Source organism: Pogoniulus pusillus, chromosome 11, assembly GCF_015220805.1.
Source record: "Pogoniulus pusillus isolate bPogPus1 chromosome 11, bPogPus1.pri, whole genome shotgun sequence".
NCBI lineage: Eukaryota > Metazoa > Chordata > Aves > Piciformes > Lybiidae > Pogoniulus > Pogoniulus pusillus.
In genome coordinates, this window is record NC_087274.1 from 6,944,932 (window position 1) to 6,967,248 (window position 22,317).

The window sequence follows — 22,317 nt, forward strand, 5'->3', positions numbered from 1 at the left end:
GCAGGGAAGCCACCCAGAGGGACCTGGACAGGCTGCAGAGTTGTGCCCAGGCTAAGCTCATGAAATTCAACAGGGCCAAGGGTAAGGTTCTGCACCTGGGTTAGTGTAATCCCAAGCACAGCTCCAGGCCAGGCAGGGAATGGCTGAGAGCAGCCCTGAGGAAAAGGCCCTGGGAGTTTGGGTTGATGAAAAGCTCAACATGAGCCTGCAGTGCCACTGTAGCCCAGACAGCAACCCTGTGATGGGCTGCAGCAAGAGCAGTGTGGGCAGCAGGGCAAGGGAGGAGATTCTGACCCCTCTGCTCTCCTGAGACCCCACTTGGAGTCCTGGGTGCAGTTCTGGAGCCCCCAGCACAAGAAGGACATGGAACTGTTTGAGCCAGTCCAGAGGAGGCCACCAAGATGCTCAGAGGGCTGCAGCAGCTCTGCTATGAGGGCAGGCTGCAAAGGTTGGGGCTCTACAACCTGGAGAAGAGAAGGCTTCAAGGACACCTTGGAGTGGCCTTCCAGTATCTGAAGTGGACTACAGGAAGGCTGGGGAGGGACTATTGACAAGGGCTTGTAATGACAGGATGAGGGGCAAAGGGTTTAAAGTGGCAGAGGGAAGATTCAAACTAGATGTTAGGAAAGGGTTTTTTCCAGTGAGGGTGGTGAGACACTGGCACAGGTTGCCCAGGGAGGCTGTGGCTGCTCCCTCCCTGGAGGGGTTCAAGGCCAGGTTGGATGAGGCCTTGAGTGACCTGTTCTAGTGGGAGGTGTCCCTGCCTATGGCGGGGGGTTGGAACTGGCTGAGCTTTGAAGTCCCTTCCAACCTAAACCATTCTATGATTCTAAGATTATTCTGGAAATCAAATAAAAAAATCAACTCATTAGGCCTTGTTCTGCTGGCAGCAGAAGTAAAGCTTTTGGCACCCAGGGAGGTGGGGGGGGGTCACCATCTCTGGAGGTGTTCAGGAAAAGGTTGGCACTGTGGGATGTGGTTCAGTGGCCACGGTGATGTTAGGCTGGTGGTTGGACTGGATGATCTCAGAAGTCTTTTCCAAACAAAGCAATTCCATGGTTCTCTGATGTTCTCCAAGGCACTGATGGCCACAGAACTGTGGATCCACAGGGTCAACAACAACGAAGGCAAAAGCAGTGTATTGCCTTCAGCTCCCTTACCTCTGGACTACCCAATGCTGACCAAAAGGCATGATTACTGATGACTGGCATCATTAGAAGAAGTTGCATCTCCAGTTAAATTCAAGACAAACTGAGGTTGATTTAGGCCCTGAAAATAGATGGAGCTGCTCTTTGAGAGAGGCTAAATATGCAATAAATTCACTTAAACCTCTGAACCTTACTAAGGCTTGGAAATGGTTCTGAAGGTATTGGAAGACCATGCAAGAGCTCTGGCACGGAAGTGAGGTTCTGTGCTGAGGGACTACAGCACAAAACACACCACAGCCACACACACAGGCCACAGCAAGTCATGAGCAGCTAAGCTACTAACCCAGCACATTAGGAAGGTGTTTAGGACCTTTCCTGGCATTGTTGTCAGCCTGACAGGAGCAGAGCTGCTGGGTAATGAGTGGAGCCATGAGCACATGGATCAGAGTGGCTGAACACAGCATCATGTGGTGAAACAGCACTGGGCAATGCAGAGCCAGCACCCAGCTCGGGCACCCCATCTGTGCTACAAACTCTTGCCTCTGGTCCAGAGAAGTTCTGCTGAGGTTCAAGGAGCTGTCCCACAAGCAACACAGCACCTTCAAGGCTTTTAGGGAATAGCTACATCCTAAATGTTTGTTTTTCTGGGATCTTGCTGTCAGCTGAGTAAGAGAGTGAACTGAAGACCTAGGTGGCTTGTCTCAACAAACTGAGTCCCTTGGGGATGAGACCAGACCTGCATTTGGAAGCACAATGTTGTCTCATACCTCTTCAACCCTGAGAGAAAGCACCACATGCTGGAAAAGGCTCTGAGGAGAGGGAGAAAAAGAGCCTTCAGAGCCAGGCTGGCCAAAGGCACAGAAGAGGGAGAAAAAGAGCCTTCAGAGCCAGGCTGGCCAAAGGCTCAGGAGAGGGAGAAAAAGAGCCTTCAGAGCCAGGCTGGCCAAAGGCTCAGGAGAGGGAGAAAAAGAGCCTTCAGAGCCAGGCTGGCCAAAGGCTCAGGAGAGGGAGAAAAAGAGCCTTCAGAGCCAGGCTGGCCAAAGGCTCAGGAGAGGGAGAAAAAGAGCCTTCAGAGCCAGGCTGGCCAAAGGCTCAGGAGAGGGAGAAAAAGAGCCTTCAGAGCCAGGCTGGCCAAAGGCTCTGAGGAGAGGGAGAAAAAGAGCTTTCAGAGCCAGGCTGGCCAAGCATACAGGCCTGACCCCTGGGATTGTTGAAGGAGATTACAGAAAGGAAGATTAAAAACTCTAATATGGGAGCTGGACAAATCTGGCAGCTGCATCACATAATCCCCTTTCTGAAAATCTTAATACATTTTTGCTGGCCCATCCTCCACTTCAGGGATGATCAGAATCCCAGAAAACTGTTTTGTTTTCCTTTTGTAATCAAGAAAAAAGAGCCTCTTTTGTGTGCATACAGTGGCTTTGTGGCGATAAATTATAGTCTGCTGTTCTTTAATGGCCAAATAAGTATATGCTGCTCTCTCCACAGTATTTACCAGGCAGCAAAAATGGATTTATGTGTAGAAAATTGCTAGACAGCAAAGTAATCCTGCATAGCAATATGCCCAACAGATGCAACATCAACTTTTCTTCTCCTGTTCCCTCGTAAATGACCCTCCAGAGATGTTGGCAATCAAGAACAACCACCCTAAGATACACTAGAGCTAGCTTTAGGTTTCTGGTTCACCTGATTCCTCCCTCACATGCCTCGTGATAGTGATTTCAGCAAAGATGCCTCCTTGTTTACTCTCCAACCACACTAAACAGGCTTCCAAAGAAAGCTTCACATTTCTTCCTGCCTTCTCTCCACCAAGTCTGGAGCGGGACTTAATTACTGAAGCAAACTGAAGAGCTTTACCCTCTGACCTCTTGAAATAGCAGAGGCAGAATTTAAACAGAAAAACAAACTCTTGTTTAAGAAAAAAAAACCACACCTCCAACAGTAAAATCTTTCCTACCTGACACTCATGATGTTGCCTTCAGGATGCTTCTGCAAGTAGGCTTTCACCACCCAGGCTGTGTGCTCTCGGTAGGTCATGACACGGCTGGAGAATGAGCAGAGAAAGATTTTGATGGGAAGAAGGAGGAGGAAACATGAGGATCCCTACAAGCTTGGGAAGGGCAGGTAGTTACCACTCGCTCAGAGCCATCCTCCTGTCAAAGACACGAATGGAGCCATCACCCAGCCCTGCCACGATTAGAGAGCGGTGCGAGTCACACGAGAGGCTGGTCACACAGCTGTCAGCTCCAGTGGGGATATCCTGAGGGGAGAGCACACCAACACCAGGCTGAGACCATGACCTGTGTGCCTCACTACAGACAAGGTCCTAAACCTCCAAGAACACAGTCACAGAATCACAGAAACATCCAGGTTGGAAAAGACCCCTCAGGATCAACAAGTCCAACCTCTAACCCTACTCACAGGCTCACAGGATGTCAGGGCTTGGAAGGGACCCAAAGAGATCATCGAGTCCAACTCCCTGCCAGAGCAGGACCACACAATCTCACTCAGGGCACACAGGAATACATCCAGACAGGGCTTGAAAGTCTCCAGAGAAGGAGACTCCACAACCTTTCTGGGCAGCCTGTACCACTGCTCTGGGACCCTTACAGTAAAGAAGTTCCCCCTTGTGTTGAGCTGGAACCTCCTGTGCTGCTCTACAAGATTCACCTTAAGCCATAGCCCTAAGCCCCACACCCAAACGACCCTTAAACACATCCAGGGTGGGTGACTCCACCACCAACCTGGGCAGCTCCTCTTCCCTCCCCCTTCTGTAAACCAGTCCCAAGGATTTCCACTGGTCACTCACAACACTGAGGCACTGTGGAGTCTTCCTTCAGGTGCTCTTGATGTGGCCAGGAAAGAGGAGGTGGTGACTCTGGGACTAAGTCACTGCTGCTGCCATGTGTCTGAGCCACAAATCACAGAATTGTCAGGGCTGGACCTCAAAGATCATCCAGTTCCAAGCCCCCTGGCATGGGCAGGGACACCTCACACTAGATCAGGTTGCTCAGAGCCACATCCAGCCTGGGCTACCCGTGCCAGTGTCATAGTGAAGAACACAACAAGCTGCCCAGCTACAACACAGCACAAGAGAATCACTTATACAAGATAGAGCAAGCCAGTGCTGGGTCACCTATCAGTCACTGCTTTAGGCCATAGGATGAGCAGACCCAGGGTTATCTCACTAGATAATACACATTGTGTATTAAAAGAGATTACAGGATCACAGGATGCTAGGGGTTGGAAGTGACCTCCAGAGATCATAAAATCATAGAATCAACCAGGTTGGAAGAGACCTCCAAGATCATCCAGTCCAACCTAGCACCCAGCCCTATCCAGTCAACCAGACCATGGCACTAAGTGCCTCATCCAGGCTTCTCTTGAACACCTTCAGGGACGGTGACTCCAGCACCTCCCTGGGCAGCCCATTCCAATGCCAATCACTCTCTCTGACAACAACTTCCTCCTAACATCCAGACGAGACCTCCCCTGGCACAACTTGAGACTGTGTCCCCTTGCTCTGTTGCTGCTTGCCTGGAAGAAGAGACCAACCCCACCTGGCTGCAGCCTCCCTTCAGGTAGTTGCAGACAGCAATGATGTCACCCCTGAGCCTCCTCTTCTGCAGGCAGCACACCCCCAGCTTCCTCAGCCTCTCCTCACAGGGCTGTGCTCCAGGCCTCTCACCAGCTTTGTCTCCCTCCTCTGGACACATTCCAGTATCTCAACATCTCTCTTGAATTGAGGGTCCCAGAACTGGACACAGCACTCAAGGTGTGGCCTGACCACTGCTCATCAAGACCACCCCCCCTGCCAGAGCAGGACCATAACTGACCTCATTAATGTTTATAAATATGTAAAGGATGAGTGCCAGGTTGGAGCCAGGCTCTGCTGGGTGATGCCCAGTGACAGGACAAGGAGCAATGGGTGGAAGCTGAGGCACAGGAAGTTTCATTTAAACATGAGGACGATTTTTTTTCACTGCAAGGGTGACAGAGCTCTGGAACAGGCTGCCCAGGGGGGTTGTGGAGTCTCCCTCTCTGGAGACACTCAAAACCTGCCTGGATATGCTCCTGTGTGATCTGCCATAGGAGCTCCTGCTCTGGCAGGGGGGTTGGACTGGATGAGCTTTTGAGATCACTTCTAGCCCCTGACACTCTGTGATTCTGTGATAATCTAGTGCAGGTCACACAGGAATGCATCCAGACAGGGCTTGAAAGTCTCTTGAGAAGGAGACTCCACAACCCCCCTGGGGAGCCTGTTCCAGTGCTCTGTGGACAGAGAAGAAGGCTGGAGGAGCTTGCAAGGACAGCTGTACTGGGAACATGGTATGGCTCTGACTTCTTCCCCCATTCTTATGCCTGCTGTAAGCTCATAATGGTTTGGTGTAATACCTATGGCTGCTGTGAGGAAAAAACATTTTCAATCAGAACAAGTGAAAGGCAAGGAAGCAGCACTGACAAAGCAGGGCAGCAATCAGGAGGCATTGGCTCATTTCACACTTCAGTCCTATCCCTGCTTCTATGCACATTCACCTTTCCCAGCTGCTCTTCACAGCCGCAGCAGCTGCTGGCTGGAGGCACCAACCTTTAGGGCTGTTCTCAGCAGCTCCTCTGCCGAAAGCCAGCTCCTGCCTTTGAAGCAGGAACGATCAGCAGAAGTGAAAATGAAGGATTTGCTTCCTCAGCTACAGCCCCAACACTTCCAGAGGTGCACTTTCTGAAGTTCAAAGAGTGGGAAGGCTCCGTTATTAGCTGGGATTACACAGCTCTGCCGCTCTTTGTGCTGAGTTTCACTTTTCCAGCCCTACTGAGTCAGGAAGTTTCAATCACTCGAATTTCAACACAACCAATTTTTGCAATTAAAAGAGAAACAGCTTTTTTTTTTTTTTTTTTTTGTGAAAGATACTTTTTCAGATACTTCCCAATCATTAATCATTGTAATCTCGACCATTTTCACCTCCTGAGTTTTGCTGTTCCCCCATTTACACAGCAAAAAACAAAACGTGGAAGTAATTGAGATTAAGATAGGCTTTAGCATCCTGCATTGCAGGGTCAAAGGGCTGTAATTAATGTTCATTGAAGGGTAATTAATTTCTAGAAGCTTTGAAAACCAGTTTACTTTGACTCCATTCTCACAGACCAGCTGCTTCTAATTTCTGAGGAACTTGTACCTGATTCCCACTGACAGCAGCACTTAGAATTACAGAATCATAGAATCAGCCAGGTGGGAAGAGACCTCCAAGCTCAGCCAGTCCAGCCTAGCACCCAGCCTTGTCCAGTCAACCAGACCATGGCACTAAGTGCCTCATCCAGGCTTTGCTTCAACACCCCCATGGACAGTGACTCCACCACCTCCCTGGGCAGCCCATTCCAATGCCAATCACTCTCTCTGACAACACCTTCCTCCTAACATCCAGCCTAGACCTCCCCTGGCACAGCTTGAGACTCTGTCCCCTGGTTGCCTGGCAGAAGAGACCAACCCCACCTGGCTACAACCTCCTTTCAGGTAGTTGTAGGCAGCAACGAGGTCACCCCTGAGCCTCCTCTTCTTGCAGTGCCTCTGCCCTGTCTCACTGCACAGAAAGTCAGGAGCAACTGCAGTATGGCTCTGGCACTGCCTCACTGCAGAAGCGAGATGTGAACACCCTGGGGTGCCCAGTGCTGGCTCTGCAGAGCTCCCCTGGGAGGCCCTGACAGAGCTGCAGCAGGCTCACAGGTATCTCCATCCTTGGATACCTGGGGTCAAACAGCACCGAGCAAACCTCTGATTTCAGTCAGCCTGGTCTGAGCTGGCAACGATTCTGCTGCCTGCAGGCAACGTGGGCGTGGTGAGGAAGTGCTCCTGTTTCTGTCCTGGTGAGCACAGGGGCCTTGACTCAGGAGTGGGCTGAGCAGGTCTGTTAGTGCTCCTTGTGTGGATGCAGCTTTCCTGAAACAGACCTGTGGCTAGCAGGCATGTGCCCAGCCTTGCTCTGTAGCCAGCTCTGTGTGCATCCTGGAGAAGCAGAGCTAAGCCCAAATGCTCCACCACTGACCTCACTCACCACTACCTTTCCTCCAGAATTTCTACACTGTTTCAGGAATGTGCTAACAGGAAGCACCACCTCCATCCCACTGCCTGCTCCTGGCTTCCACAGCCTCACCTTTCTCACATGCTGCAGTCACAGCAGCTTGCAGGAAAAGCCCTGACACGCTCAGAACATATGGCTGCAATTTATTTGTCTTTTAACACGACTCTGAGGCAGGAAAGGAAGAATTCCAGAACCTGTCAGCTCTCCACAGACAAGTCTTGGATGCTTTGGCTGTGCAGGGGGTAAGGCACGGCGCAGGACGTGCTCTGGGAGGGAAAAGGGGAAGGGGACAAAGGTGTAGATGTTACCTGTACTTTCATTTCCCGGTCTGTGTCCCAGATCCTGATTATCCTCACATCTCCTGATGTCATCAGGAGCCCGGTTTCTTGTTCCCAGTCGACCACCATTCCTGCTCCTAAGGTAAAACACAGGCAGGGTGTGCAAATTACTCTCTGTATCGGCACAGGCAGAGCTGCACTAATTAGAGCAGTGGCTTCAGGAGCTCATGGGTGCCAGAGGAAACACGAAATTACAGCCACACACATCCAGGCCTCCTCCAAAGGGGATCAGAGCAGCTGGGTCTGGATTTGAGCTCAAAAGATGTCTTTGACCCCCCCTTTGTCTAGCTTAGAAAAGCCGAGGTGCAGACAGCCCTTCAGGCAGGTAAAGGAGGCCACACAGGGACCTGGCCAAGCAGCTGGGGACTTCCCAAGGGAACCTTTGTCCAGGATCTCCCTCTTTCTGAGAACACAGGATTAAATGGTGACTGAAGGAGGCTAAAGCAGTGACATCTCACACAGCAGGGCTCCAGAGCCTCTGGATTACCAGGATTCCTCATTCTAACAGAAATAGGTGCCTAAGGGGAGGTGTTTCTAAACAAGGAACAGCAAAGTGACTGCTGCAAGATAGTGAATTAAGCAGCTTGGTAGGAGTGAAAACCAATTTGCAACAAGGACAGATAGGGAGGGAACACCGTGCAATTACACCAGCTAAAATGCCTTTATGAGAGCTTTTGCTCCTCATCTTTGAGGGCATAAACTGATTGTTTGCAAAGGCCTGCAGTGATAGGATGAGAGGCAATGGCTTCAAACTAGAGAAGGGCAGATTTAGATTGGATGTTAGCAACAAGTTCTGCACCATGAGGGTGGTGCAACACCGGAATAGGTTGCCCAGGGAAGTAGCTGAGGTCTCGTTCCTGGAGATACTGAAGGTCAGGCCAGACAAGGCTCTGGGCAACCTGATCTAGGGGAGGATGTCTCTGCTGACTGCAAGGAGTTTGGAGTAGATGACCTTTGGAGGTCCCTTCCAAACCAAACCACTTCATGACTGCTTAGGTGAAGTTCAGCAGAACCTCCCACTCATGCTGTAGGAGACCTACAAAGGCTTTTCTGCCCCCCAGACACCTGCTGTAGGCACTTGCTTACAGGCAGGTTGGCAAACTGTGTGAACTCATGACCTCAAATGGGATGACAATTTCCAGAGAAGAGTAAGTGTGTGCCATGGTTTTACATCAGAGAAGAGGAGATTTAGATTGGATGTCAGGAAAAAGTTCTTTACGAGGAGGGTGGTTGAGCAGTGGAACCCAGAAGTTGAGGCCCCATCCCTGGAGATATTCAAAGTGAGGCTCAATGGGGCTCTGGGCAACCTGATCTAGTTGAGAATGTGCCTGCTGACTGCAGGGAGGCTGGACTGGATGACCTTTGGAGGTCCCTTCCAACCTGAGTGATTCTATAATTCTCTGTTTCCTCCTTTCCCAGCTTGGGGAGTAAGATGTCCCAAAGCCATGAAGCGAGCTGGCTCTCCTAAGCACAGAGCACACAAGCATCAGAACAAACCAGGTTCTGGGACTCAGGAAATAGCTGGCAACGAAGCCCCTGACTTGCAGGGAGGAATCTCAGAGGAACAGTTCCTGTGCAGTTAATTAGAAGGGATTTCTCTGTACCTTTGAGCCGCCTCCACAGCACAGAAACATTTTTGCTTAAAGCAGGGAGCTGCACACCAATTATCTTCAGCTTTTTTTTTCATGCTGCAAAGGCTGACCAGCCCCAGATCTATGGATTTTCCAGGGAGACTCTTACTCATACACTAAAAACACAAATCAAGAACCCCAGGAGCACTACACGAGGGAAGCAGACACTGCTCGGTTTTTTGTGGCTGTTTTCACCTCCCCTGGCAGGGATCTCCCTCCAGCAGAGGCAGCAGCAGCAGCCCTGCCTCACAGAGCAGCAGTTCATCCTCTCATCCATGCCAAACGGACTCTGGTGCCGAGAAATGTTTTATAACCACATGAACCCAGCATCAGAAAGTACTCTGCAATGCACCAGGACTGCAGGCTCCTGCTCCCAGCCGTTCGTAGTTGCCTACAGTTCCTCTATTGCCACTCTACAACTTGCTTGTCCAGAAGGTACAGAAGTGAATTCGACTCAATTTACTGCTAGGAATTAGCCCCAGGAGGAAATTTAAACCTACTTCAATGAGCTCTTTGTCACCAGAGTAACAAAGGCAGTGACCGCGGGGACTGCCTGGAGATGTTCCTGTGTGACCTGCCCTAAGTTACTCTGCTTTGGCAGGGGAGCTGGGACTTGGTAATCTCTTCACAGAGAGAGTGATTTGCCATTGGAATGGGCTGCCCAGGGAGGTGGTGGAGTCACCATCCCCTGGAGGTGTTCAAGCAAAGCCTGGATGAGGCATTTAGATGACTGGATAGGGCTGGGTGCTAGGTTGGACTGGATGATCTTGGAGGTCTCTTCCAACCTGGTTGATTCTATGATTCTATGATTCTAATCTCCAGAGGTCCCTTCCAATCCCTACAACTCTGTGATTCTATAATGAGTACTTTACACCTAAACAAACACCTGGGCAGGGCTCAAAGGAAAACAAGAGATGTTTTAGGAACACCAAATTCTCTTCAAAGACAGCAACAGGACCTGGTTTTGCACAGATCCAACTCAAACATTTCGCCCATCTCCCCCACTCAGCATTGCCCCCCAAGCCCTTTTCTGCAGATCACTAAGAAGATTAGTGACATTTATTGACAGTTTGTCATCTTCCTGCAGGAAACTCAGGCCTCTGGGCTAAGCTGAGAGCTTGCATCTTTATCTTTGCGAGTCAAATTGATTGTTACTTCAGATTGCCTGGCAGCTCGGAGGGCTGCTAGAGATCCGAGGCAAACAAGCAGGCAGTGATTTAGATGATAAACATCACTGAAGTGTTTTCATTTGTCATCCTGTTTATGGCCCATGTGACAAGATAAACCTGGCAGGCCCAGACAGATATTGCCATTTCCATCACTGATGGAGTTAAGCAGGCAATGTGCTCTTATGCAGCGTTAAAGCTCCCCATTTCCCAGTTACATCTCCCAGTTTGCAGGCAGTGTTTTGCTTCAGTCTGATTGGTAGCAAATCCTCAGCCTGCTGTGGTTCCAGGTGGCTTTTCTGTGCAGGAAAGTGGAGATGGTGGATGCTCAGGGCTGATTTTGGTGGGTTTGGTGCTTATCCTGGTGGGTCTGAGAGGAATTTAAGCACTGAGGGTAACCATCAGGAAAAGCTTTGCTGAGGGATGAAGCTTCAGAGGGGTTTCACTTTGTGTAAAATGACATAGAGACAACCACAAGAGAGAACCAGGACAAAGGTTCATACCAAACCCAGGAGCTGACAGAGCCCATGGGTGGAAAGAAAGGAGGATGAGGCTGGTGTCTGGTAAGCCTCATGCTCTTCCAAGCAGCCAGTGCTTACACAGCTCAAACAGCCCACATAACTGATGACCTCTGCTCTGTGGAAGAGGTAAGTGCAGCCTTTTGATCATCCCATAACAGGGAATCTTCCCTTTCCTACAGCAGCCTCGTTATTCTCTCCAGAAGACATGAAATACCATTTCTGCTGCTTCTGAAGCACACTGGTGGGTGGATTGGGCAGTGTCAGAGCAGAGGATGCTCATACTGCACCTCACAATGCAGGCAGCAGAGATAACAGAGTGACTGCCACAGCTGAGGAGAATTCATGACATCTCACTGGGAGACAGAGCCAGCTCCATCTGCAGCCCAGAATGGTGGTGGGTCCTGGCTGAAGAATTGTGTCTATGCTGAACACCAGTCCTGGGCTGGAGGTCTGCACTTGCTGCAGCCCAGGTGATGTCTGGACAGAGAGATGGGTGAAGGAAAGTGGGAAAGGGAAGCCCAGGATGGGACTGGGAATGCTGAACCAGAATTCAAAGGTGTCTGGAAAGAAGAAAAGCCTTTGGACCTATATTTGACTCGTTTGCTAGCAGGGTAAGTGGGAAGGAAAGCTCCTCTGACTGTGAAATGTTCAGTTCAAAGGGAACACTCCCAGTACGAGGCCAGACAGAAATAGCTGAACTATTTCCATGCACGAGAAAACATTTCCATGGTGGAAATGACACAGCACTGGCTCGTGTCTAGATGTTATATTTCTAGTCCTTTGGGACAAGGAGCAAGTGTGGGACTTAACAGTAATTGCCATTTCCTTTTTAATTATCAGAGGTCCTTCTCCAGGATGTTCCTACTGAGACTGCACCTCACCTGCTGGGCTTTGGCTTGCATGTCTGGCATGGAAAGTGCTTCTCACCCTCACTCTGTGAGGAAGGTAGCATACTCTGCAGACCTGTGAGATCTCAGCTGCTGGCTTGAGCCACGTGGCCAGGCTCTGCATTACCTACCAGCCTACTTCCAAGCTCCCACCTCTTACAGAAACACAGCAACTGGGGGGGCGATGCTGTGACGCCACAGCAAGCATGCGACAAAGGCCAGAGGTGAAACCCTGCAGCTGCCAGAGACAGGCAGCCCTGCAAGGCACTGCTTTCAATGCATCATCAGTTGAGACTCCAATTTTCCACATAAGGACTGTTATGTGCTTAGATAACGAGCCAGAGATCTTCCACAGCTTGGGAAGAGAACACATTCAAGGGTTTAGGGGTTGTTTTTTCAATGGCTTGAGTTTTGCCACCAGCACTTGCAGTGGTGTTCCCCAAGGCTCAGTGCTGGGCCAATCCTGTATCTTTATTGATGACTTGGACCAGGGGATTGAGTCCAGCATCAGTAAGTTTGCAGATGACACCAAGCTAGGAGCAGGTGTGGAGCTACTGGAAGGTAGGAGAGCCCTGCAGAGGGATCTTGACAGGCTGGAAGGGTGGGCAGAGGCCAATGGGATGAGATTGAACAAGGCCAAGTGCAGGGTTCTACACACTGACCACAACAACCTCAAGCAGCACTACAGGCTGGGGACAGAGTGGCTGAGAGCAGCCAGAAAGAAAGGGATCTCGGGGTACTGGTAGAGAGTAGCTGAACATGAGGCAGCAGTGTGCCCAGGTGCCTAGGAGAGCCAAGGCCATTCTGGCCTGGATCAGGAGCAGTGTGGCCAGCAGGACAAGGGAGGTTATTCTGCCTCTGTACTCAGCACTGGTCAGGCCACACCTTGAGTGCTGTGTCCAGTTCTGGGCCCATCAATTCAAGAGAGATGTTGAGGTGCTGGAAGGTGTCCAGAGAAGGGCAACGAAGCTGGTGAGGGGCCTGGAGCACAGCCCTGTGAGGAAAGGCTGAGGGAGCTGGGGGTGTGCAGCCTGCAGCAGAGGAGGCTCAGGGCAGACCTCATTGCTGTCTGCAGCTACCTGAAGGGAGGCTGTAGCCAGGTGGGGTTGGTCTCTTCTGCCAGGCAAGCAGTAACAGAACAAGGGGACACATTCTCAAGTTGCCCTGGGGGAGGTCTAGGCTGGATGTTAGGAGGAAGTTGTTGTCAGAGAGAGTGATTGGCATTGGAATGGGCTGCCCAGGGAGGTGGTGGAGTCGCTGTCCCTGGAAGTGTTGAAGCAAAGCCTGGATGAGGCACTTAGTGCCATGGTCTGGTTGATTGGCCAGGGCTGGGTGCTAGGTTGGACTGGCTGAGCTTGGAGGTCTCTTCCAACCTGCGTGATTCTATGATTCTAAGTGTTATGACCTGAGTTTATGCAGGAGACAAGACATCCCAACTGCCATTCCTGAAGCTATAACTTTCTCTGCCTGCTCCCTTAGGCTTCCCCTTGAGCACCAGCTCCTTGCCTGGACGGGACAGCTCCTTGTATAAATGGCCATAAATGCAACAGTGCTGTGGAAAGCAGCTCTGCTCCCAGCGTCTGCACTGATCTTTAACGTGGCTGGAACGTGGCCAACCTCTACTTGGCATTTCAATGAAATCAGGAATACCTACACAGGACACAATATAAGAGCACCTGGGCTCCTGACTGATGATGTTTTAAATTATTATTTCCATCATAGGCCCTCCTGCTTGAGGAATGAGGCACAGCACTGGTTTAATTTCCAGGAAGCAGTGGGAGGGTTGTCTGACCTCTCTCATCATTAATTTCTACAACATCCTTTCAAATAGTGTCACTCTTCTGATGCCAAGGACTATGCACAGCAAGAGAGAAAGAGTAGCTGTGATGCTGGGAATCCAATTAAAAGAACAGAACCCCCTGGAGCTGCAGTTTCTCCAATTATTTTATTGCCATTAATAAAAATCCAAAAAGCTGACCAGAAATGAGGTGCTTCTCCCAAACTTCTTACTCCTAAAGGACAAGATACCAACCCCTGGAGAGATGCAGGAAGAATCAGCTCTACTTTTCTCTCTCCAGTACAAGCTCTGTTGGAGTTTGATCATTTGATCAGCTCTTTTTGCAGGTCAGAGCTTTGCCAAGGCTCCTCTGTCAGAGGCTGCCCCACGCAGCCCCGAAGCCCAGCAGCTCCCCATGAAACCTCCCTTTCAGTAAGCTGCTCAATTTCTAAGAAGGTTCCTTGGCTGCCTCTCCATCCTCTCCCATCTGGATTGCTGACTGCCTGCCAGGAGAGCCAGCACTGTTCAAAGCAGAGCAGAGCCTCCCGAGAGCAAGGTCCTGCTTTTCTGCAAAGCAGGTATTTGACATCTTTCACTTTGTTTTGGAAGCCCCAGGAGAGCAGGAAGGAAGCAGGGAACTGGCAAGTATTTGCTTATTTTTTCTTGCTTGGCATCAGTGGAAATTTTCTGGAGGTGAGACAGATTATGGCTGTTTACATATCTGCACCAACAACCCCCAGGAGGCAGCAGTGGATGGAGGTGGGCACAGGTCAGGCACTCTCCTGTTAACACAGCCTCCTTCCTATGGCACACTTGGGGATGCTGAGGGCAGGCAGTGCCACCGTGTGCTGAGACACCTCAGAAGAGATCTGACACAGCAGGAGGTGAAGCAGCAGGGGCAGAGGATCACCCAAATGTATCTCAAGACTCCTGTCAGCTCAGCTGCCTTCAGGATGCTGAATGAGGGCCAAAGAGGATGATCAAGAGACTGGAACATTGCCTTATGAGGAGAGGTTGAGTGACCTGGGGCTGTTTAGTCAGGAGAAGAGAAGACTGAGAGGGGATTTAATCAATGTTTATAAACACCTGAGGGCTGGGGGTCAGGAGGGGGGAACAGGCTCTGCTCACTTGTTCCCTGGGACAGGACAAGGAGCAATGGGTGTAAGCTGCAGCACAGGAGGTTCCAGCTCAACACAAGGAGGAACTTCTTTCCTGTAAGGGTCCCAGAGCACTGGCACAGGCTCCCTAGAGAGGTTGTGGAGTCTCCTTCTCTGGAGACTTCCAAGGCCTGTCTGGATGTGCTCCTGTGTGACCTGAGCTAGATTGTGTGGTCCTGCTCTGGCAGGGAGTTAGACTCAATGATCTCTTTGGGTCCCTTCGAGACCCTGACATCCTGTGAGCCTGTGAATAGCTGCAGACCTTGCTTGGTACTCACACAAACTTCAGAGAGCTGAGCTGCACAGTGGCCTCATGATCTGGGTCACTAAGCCATTGCTCTAATTCACCATTCATCCACAGCCCAGCACTGCCTGTGAGTCCTGCCTAAACCCAGCACCCAGTGAGGTGAGAAAAGACAGTTCCCTGCCTTCCCTTTGGTAAAAGTCCCTCACAGAAAGTTATACAACAGAACAGAAACTCTGTGCTCCTGTGGCCAGAGCAGTATATATTACTAAACACTGCTGGTGCATTTTCCTGTCAAGCAAAGAGCTAATCTCATACATTTTTAAAGACTTTTTCAGTGGGAGAGAAGTGCATTTTGCACTACCAGAACAACCTGGCCAGGAAGTGCTGCTGAATGCTTTTCATTGTTCCAGTTATGTCTGTGCTTGGGACAGAGTATGACTGCTGGGCACCAGCAGCACTGCCCAGCAAGGCAGTTGGTTATGTCCTTACAGTGTTGGGATGCTTCATTTACTGAGCTGGGAATTCCCTGCAGCCAAGGCTTCCTACTTTTAACCTCTCCCTTTGCCAGTGGATTTCTGAGTGCCCTGCAGAGCCAGGCAGCTCTAATTTCTATCCCAGCGCTCTGCCTCTGAACGCTAAGAGAGGGATTTGCAAAGACCTCAAGCTTAAAGAGCTCTGAATCACACCCACTGCAATAATTACCTTCCTCCTATTCATCATTACAGACACATTCAGCTCTTATCAGTCAGCAAACATTAATAATTGATGAACAACCCCAGATAACGACGTCAGCATTAGCATCCACGGACGTGCACACACACGGAGGTGCCCTGACACATTTGCCATCTGTTTCCCCTGAAGACCTGGGCAGCAGAGGAGGGGGGCAGGCTCCAGAGCAATGCAGACACTGCCTTCCACAGATGGAGGCTGGGGAGTTCATTTACCTTCCTTCCACGGGAGAGGAAGAGAATTTGTAACATTTATTAGGTATATCCTTGCCAAAAGTTCACTGCTCTAAGCCTCCTGGGAAAGATTCATCAGCTTCTACTGTTCACATGATCTTTATAGCAAAAGGGGGGGTTACAGATAAAGCCCAGCAAAATCCACATTAGCTTAACAGTGCTTCACGTTTGGAACCTGCCATTTAAACCCTTTTGTCCAGGGAGGCTTTGAAATCTTCCTGGAAGACAGAGAGAGAGAGACCTGTACACCCCACCCACAGCTCCTCTCACTGCAGAAAGCTCAGGGCACAGCACATGAAGATGCCCTTTTCCCACTGGCTGGCTGCACTTCCCTGGGTAGCACAGAGACCCTCCCTGTACTTCTCACAGAGCTGTTATGGACACAGACACAGAGCAAAGCAATAGGAGAAGCAGCAAAGCCTTCCAGGAACTATGAGGACCCAGCAGTCATCCAAATAATGCCAAAACCCAACCAACCAACCCAAAGCCAGATGAGGAGGACCTCCCCACCCCAACTGATCATAGGTAACAGGAAAGAAAGCACTCACCTCCCTGCTTACTTCTGTCAAGATAGATTGAAACCCTTCGGGCCAGACCTGTGAGAAGACAGGGATTAAGGGGTTGATGCTAAGGGTAAGTTGGTCAGCCAGAGCATAAATAAATCTTTAAAAAGTAGTAGAAAAAAGCAACTCAGATTAAAGGAAAGAACATAAAAGAGAAGCAGAAGCACCAGGAGCAGCACATGCTTCCACCCAGAGAGCAGGCACTGGTTCAAACCACAGCATTCCCTGAGAAGCCATCACCAGTGGCACTTGTCATGTGTGAAGGGAGAATTTTGGCTGGCTGACAGCAGCACAGATTTGACATTTCTTCTTGAACAAGGAGACTGTCGATCCTTTGCATGATCTGGTCCCTGTTCTGAAGTAAAATCCATCAGGAAGTGACAGACAGAAATGTATCTGTACAAATCCAACCCAGCACAGAACAGGAGGTGTCTGGCCCAGAAGTCTGGGCTCCCTGCAGCGAGGGTGGCTGCACTGGGAGCTTCTGCCCCACACTGCAGTGGACAGAGAACTAACCAGCACACAGACAGCACAGACCATTTTGGAGTGCTCTGATGAAACAGCTCACAAATGGTCAGCTGGCCTCAGACAGAAGCATTTCTAGCCACTGTAACCCCCCAGCACGGCAGCAAACTGGGAAGTGAGAAGCACCTTGGGGCTAGACTGGAAAATCTTGCACAGGGAGCTTTGGGTTCTTGGGAAGAGTCTGAGCTGAGCCCTTCAGCCCCTGCCCTTTAGAAGCAATACACTGGTTCCCTTGAGAAGTCATGTACTGGTTCTCTTTGCAGGACTGGAGATGGGAAAACAATGCAGGCATCTGCAGAGAGCACACAAAGAGCTGGGGGAGGGAAGGGCTGAGCAGACGGCGTTGGTAATTGCGAAGCAGCTGCTCACACTTCTGCCTTTTTCTGAATTCCAGAACTGCTCTCAAGGGCAGAGCCATTCTGACCAGGGGCCCAGGGCTTGCTTCCCTTTGTCACAAAGGGACAGTTCTGTTCAGGAGCATGAGCACTGCCACCTCGTAAGAGATGGTCTGGGAGCCCCATGACCCAGCCAGCCTAGGAGCACAAACGCAGAGCAGCTCCAAGCCAAGCTCTTGTGGCAGACACCAGGCGATGGGTCTGTGCTGCTCTGCAAGCTCACACTGCTCTCACAGCCTTCAAACACCCTGCTCCATAGAAATTGCCAGAATTCCCAAAGCCTCCTGCTGCAGAACCACAGCTTCAGAGCATGTCAGGTTTCTGTTCCTCCTACACTGCTCAAATAGAAAATGCTTTGGTTTTCCTACACCTTTTCAGACACCAGACTGAAACACCCCCTAAAAACGGGGGGGTTTATCTTTTTCTCAGCCCCCTCCACCTCTTGTGCTGGGGATCCCCAGTCAACTGGCTTAGACTGGAGCCCCTGGTACCAATGCTGCTTTGAACAGCTCAGTTTTGGTAGTAAGAAACTTTCTTGATGCACCACGAGTGCAGACCTAAACAGAACCAAAATCAACAGATCCTACGCCAGAGAAAAAAAAAAAGGGGGAGTCCATATAGTAGTTTGCTTAAATTAAGACTCACCTACCCTGAGTTTCAGCCAGGGTGGGCCAAACTACTCCAGGTTCCCCACACAGGAGGTTAACTCACCAGCCTGGCTCTATCAGCTCATTTCTCTTGCCCTGGGCTGCACACCACAAACAAGCCCTTTACAGAGCATAAGTTCTGAGTCTCCCTCTGGTCTGCTCCCCCATCTCAGACAACCCCTGAGCAGGCTATCATTTTGCTCCCAAGTACTCAGACAACCCAGGGAAGCTTTTCAAGCTTTGAAAGGATGAATTTAGGTCTTGCATATTCCCTCAGTGGGAAAAGTGCCTAGAGAAGCCAGTGCCTTGGCTGCTGTCAAGATGACTATTAAATTCAGAGACGAGCACACCATGGAGGAAAAAGGTGGGAGAAGAGAGAAGGAAATCAATAGTAGGGGCAAACAAACTCCAGCAGAACTCCTGAGCTCTGCAGTTTCAAAGATACAACTTCAGTTTTATGAGTCAGTGCTGGACAACAACTATGGTCTTGGTAGCAGAAGATAACCACTGAAGATAATCTCATTTCCAGGGGGACTCGGTCCACATAGCTCTGTTGAAGTGACTACATTTGTTTTTCTCTCCACAAAGAAATCTGTCCTTCTCTTCCTCTGATTCTAATTCTATTGCTCCAAAGGTGCAACAAGACCTAGACTTCCTAAGACCACAAGGGAAAGAAAAGGGCAAAACTCCACAATCTTAAAGAGAACAGACTTCCAAGTCCCAGCACCCCTGTTCTGCAAGTGTAACCATTCAGCTCTTAGAGTTAAACCAGCTCTTGTGTCAGCTCTCAATCCACTCTGCAATGCCAAACACCGATGCCTGTGATCCTTCCTGCTGTACTAGGCCTGTAGAGAGTAAGGTACAACCAGTAAATGCTGTGTCTTGGGAAGGTGCACATAGAAAATGAGACAGGAAAGTGGAATAAGCCTGAAAGATTTCAGTCAGCAGCTGTTAGCATCCTGAAAAGAAGCTAATGGCTGGAGTGGGCTGAGGGAATTCCCAGTTCTTTGGGAGAGTCCATTACCAGCACCAAGGAAGCAAGATCTTGAATCCAGGGATGGTGGACAGTGACCAACATCCCTCAGGAAAGCTGGTGTTGCCAAGGAAGAAACACAGACCGACCAAATGACACTGCAAAGGGCAGCTTGAGCTGACTGCTGGGCTCCTTCCTCTCCACCCAAGGAGACTCAGGCCTTTTGCCACTCTTCTTCTCCTGGTTTTATTGACACTGCTGAAAGAGCAGGTTTTGACCATAGCAATTTTCACAGTAGGCTGCAAACTTCCAGCAGCTTATAATTAGTTTTGTGCACATACTGCAGCGAGGCACAGAGCCTGAAGTTACCTCAAATCCAGTTCCTCTTCCCTGCAACACCACAGATGAACCATGAGGTGTGAGGAAAACAGAGCAGAAATGAGCTCCACAAGGCAGCACCAGTAAAATCCAATGAATAGCTAAAAGAGCTGTGTCAGGCTCCCGTGATGAACCAGGTAAGCTCAGAAATGAGAACTGTCAGATTTTAAGGTCAGGATGAATTATGATGGTCATCTCATCTGACCTCCTGCATAGCATAAGCCAGGAAGCCTCACCCAGCAATTCCTGCATCGATCCCCCAAGTGCTGACTGAACGACTGCACATTTAGAGGAATCTGTAACCTTGATTAAAAACATCCAAAGCAGCAGAGAGTCACCAGCAGAGCACTGGTACATTACCAGGTCTCGGAAGGACGATACATCCACCTCCTTTAATGTCCTAAAACAGACTTCAGGGTTACTCAGACTGGTTTCTGGCTCCATCCTGTGTGTGGCTGGATGCCAGCGCTCTTTTTTTCACATCTTTTTCTGTCCCAACTTCCCAAACAGTCAAAGCAGGTCAATGTCTAACTGTGCAGTCCTTCTGCACGTGTCAGATTTAGATCACATATCCTCTCACCACCTCCTGACCCGCAATAAACAGTGGAGAGTAAGTGCCAAAATCGGAGCTCAGGCTGAAGGAGGTCACAGGTGCAACATGCAAAGCAGTGCAAAGGCTGAGCAGCCCACCAGAAGAAAAGAGGCAATACAGGAGCTACTACCCCAACCCAAAGGAACAATAAACCTCCTGCCACGACCAGCACAGAGATGGGCAGTGCCCAGTTCCATCATTGTTCTACAGTTCTCTCCTTAGGAACACAGTTAAGAGGAATGCTTGGATAAGTCAGCTGCTGTGAGGGACGAGGACTTTGTACCCTTCTGCTCCCCCAGAATCTGCTTGGGTAGCTCTTCAGTGTGTTTGTGAGGTTGCTGTGTTGAGCTTTTGCTTTTGTTGGTTTGTTTTTTGAGAACTGGAAAAGTTCTCCCCAAGGCCATTCCAGAAAGCAGAGACTGTTGAACAAGGCTGTTACTGCCAGCTGAGGAGGGCAGCTCCATTGCATTCCCCCCTCCACAGACAAAGCCTTACCATCACAAACCATTTTTACCCCACTCCCTAAAAACACACAGTGGGGACCCACCTCGTGTAGTTGGCAGCATGTCTGACAGCCCCTGCCAGGCAGTTACCATCTCTGGGTTCTTCTCCAGGTCTGCAAAGTTCTTCCACACCCTGATGGCACCATCATCTTGGGGAGAAGAGTAAAGAGAACACAGCTCTCGTCATTACTTGTGCATGGCAACGAAGTGGAACTGTAACCACACAAACTGCTGCACTGAGAGTGTCACTTGAACTTCATCCTTTTTATTAGAGTTGTTTTTTCCTCTCTAATCTTCTGTCCATGAAATCCAAAGCATTGTTCTACTGAGAACTGTTCAGGAAGAGCTTTTCTCCCTCCCTGGAGTAATGCCTGACATTAGGTGTCGCTCCATTTCTTTGACCCATTCATTTGCTCTAGGATTCATCTCTGTCCTCCTTGCTATTGGGTGCTGAGAGCCACAAAAGCATCCTACTAAACACAAAATACAACCCCACAGAAGAAGCTGAATCAGAGCCCAGCTAAACTTTCCAGAACATCATGTATTTTTCAATTTGTTCCCCATCTGTGAAACTTTTGTGCTAAGAATCAATAAATTGAAAGGAAAAATGTCCTAAAGGCCCTCTCAGCTCCTCTTCCACCTCTCTTAATTATACCCAACCTGTGTATTTCAGCATGAAGTTTGAAAAGCCATTGAAAACACTTAGACTGACAGGTGCAGAATGGCTCCTTGGGCGAGGAGGAGATCTGGCTCACAGCTTTACAGACCAGTGAATGGGAAAGAGCTCTTCATGCTACCTTAGGTGATGCAACAGGGCATTCTATAGAACCATTTCCCCATGGACTGAAGAGCAACTCAGGACTATTTGAGAAGTTCAGTGCTTCAAATCCGTCCTGCCTGCTCTAGGCTTAAAACAGCAGACAGGTAACAGACTCATTTCTTATAGTAACAGACTCATTTCTTATAGTTTGGTTGCAGGATGATTTCCTTTTCAGCTCTGGGCAACAGCTTTTAAGCAATTAAAACCACACTGCCCCAGGTACTATACAGGAGGAGCTCACCATGGACTTGCAAAGACAGGTGAAGACTGAATGATGTAACAAATAAAGCTGTGATTGGAAAGGGGTTTGGCCAAACATTGGACTTAAATCCTTTGGAAATCTTTGCAGAACCTACTTAAGATATTTTAGTACTGCCAGAAACAACTTGCAGGTTTGATTCTGGAAACGCCTCCTGAGCTGAGAGCAGGCAGGGACAGGACACAATGGTCAGCTCAGGCCAAAGTCACAGAGGGGGAGAGAGAGCAGAGGTCCAGAACAGCTTACCTGGGCTTGAATTCTGTGAATGCCCCCCAAGTCTTACCCTGATATGTGGGAAAAGGAGTTATTTACCTGTGGCAGTCAGCAGCAAGGAGCAGTCCTGTCCATTCAGGTACTCCATTGCTGTGATCCTGGTGTAGCGAGGGTTCCCATTGTGGAAATAGTCCAGCTTTTCCCCTTTCTCCCAGTCCCAAAAACTTGGGGGAGAAAAACATATCAAGTCAGTTCTTGGTTCTCTGTGCAAGCTGTAAACAGATCTATTTGTAACAGTGAAACTAAAAATGCTATACACTGGACACCAATTCAATTCTGTTTTCTCCTTTGGAATTCAGCACCACGTTATTAATGAGGCATGTCAGCCTTCTGTGAAAGAAATGGGATAAAAGCCCAACTGTAAGGATCTGTGACAGCTCTGTCAGACTTCACTTGCAGCCCTTTAACCCTTTAACAGGACTCAGAGCAATGCTTCCAAGACACTGAACTCCTGGAGGACTTCCAGTACCTGAAGGGGGGC

General features: G+C 49.7%; 1 protein-coding gene across 1 annotated transcript in view; it reads right to left on the reverse strand.

Moving 5' to 3' along the window:
* The window catches only part of RPTOR (regulatory associated protein of MTOR complex 1), a 219,516-nt gene that overhangs the window by 6,178 nt on the left and 191,021 nt on the right, over positions 1-22,317 (reverse strand). The window contains exons 27-32 of the mRNA XM_064150737.1: positions 21,876-22,000; positions 20,529-20,633; positions 16,457-16,504; positions 7,531-7,637; positions 3,281-3,408; positions 3,106-3,192 (exon numbers count right to left, since the gene is read on the reverse strand). Of these exons, the coding sequence (XP_064006807.1) occupies positions 3,106-3,192; positions 3,281-3,408; positions 7,531-7,637; positions 16,457-16,504; positions 20,529-20,633; positions 21,876-22,000 (600 nt within the window). The remainder of the gene's footprint in view (positions 1-3,105; positions 3,193-3,280; positions 3,409-7,530; positions 7,638-16,456; positions 16,505-20,528; positions 20,634-21,875; positions 22,001-22,317) is intronic.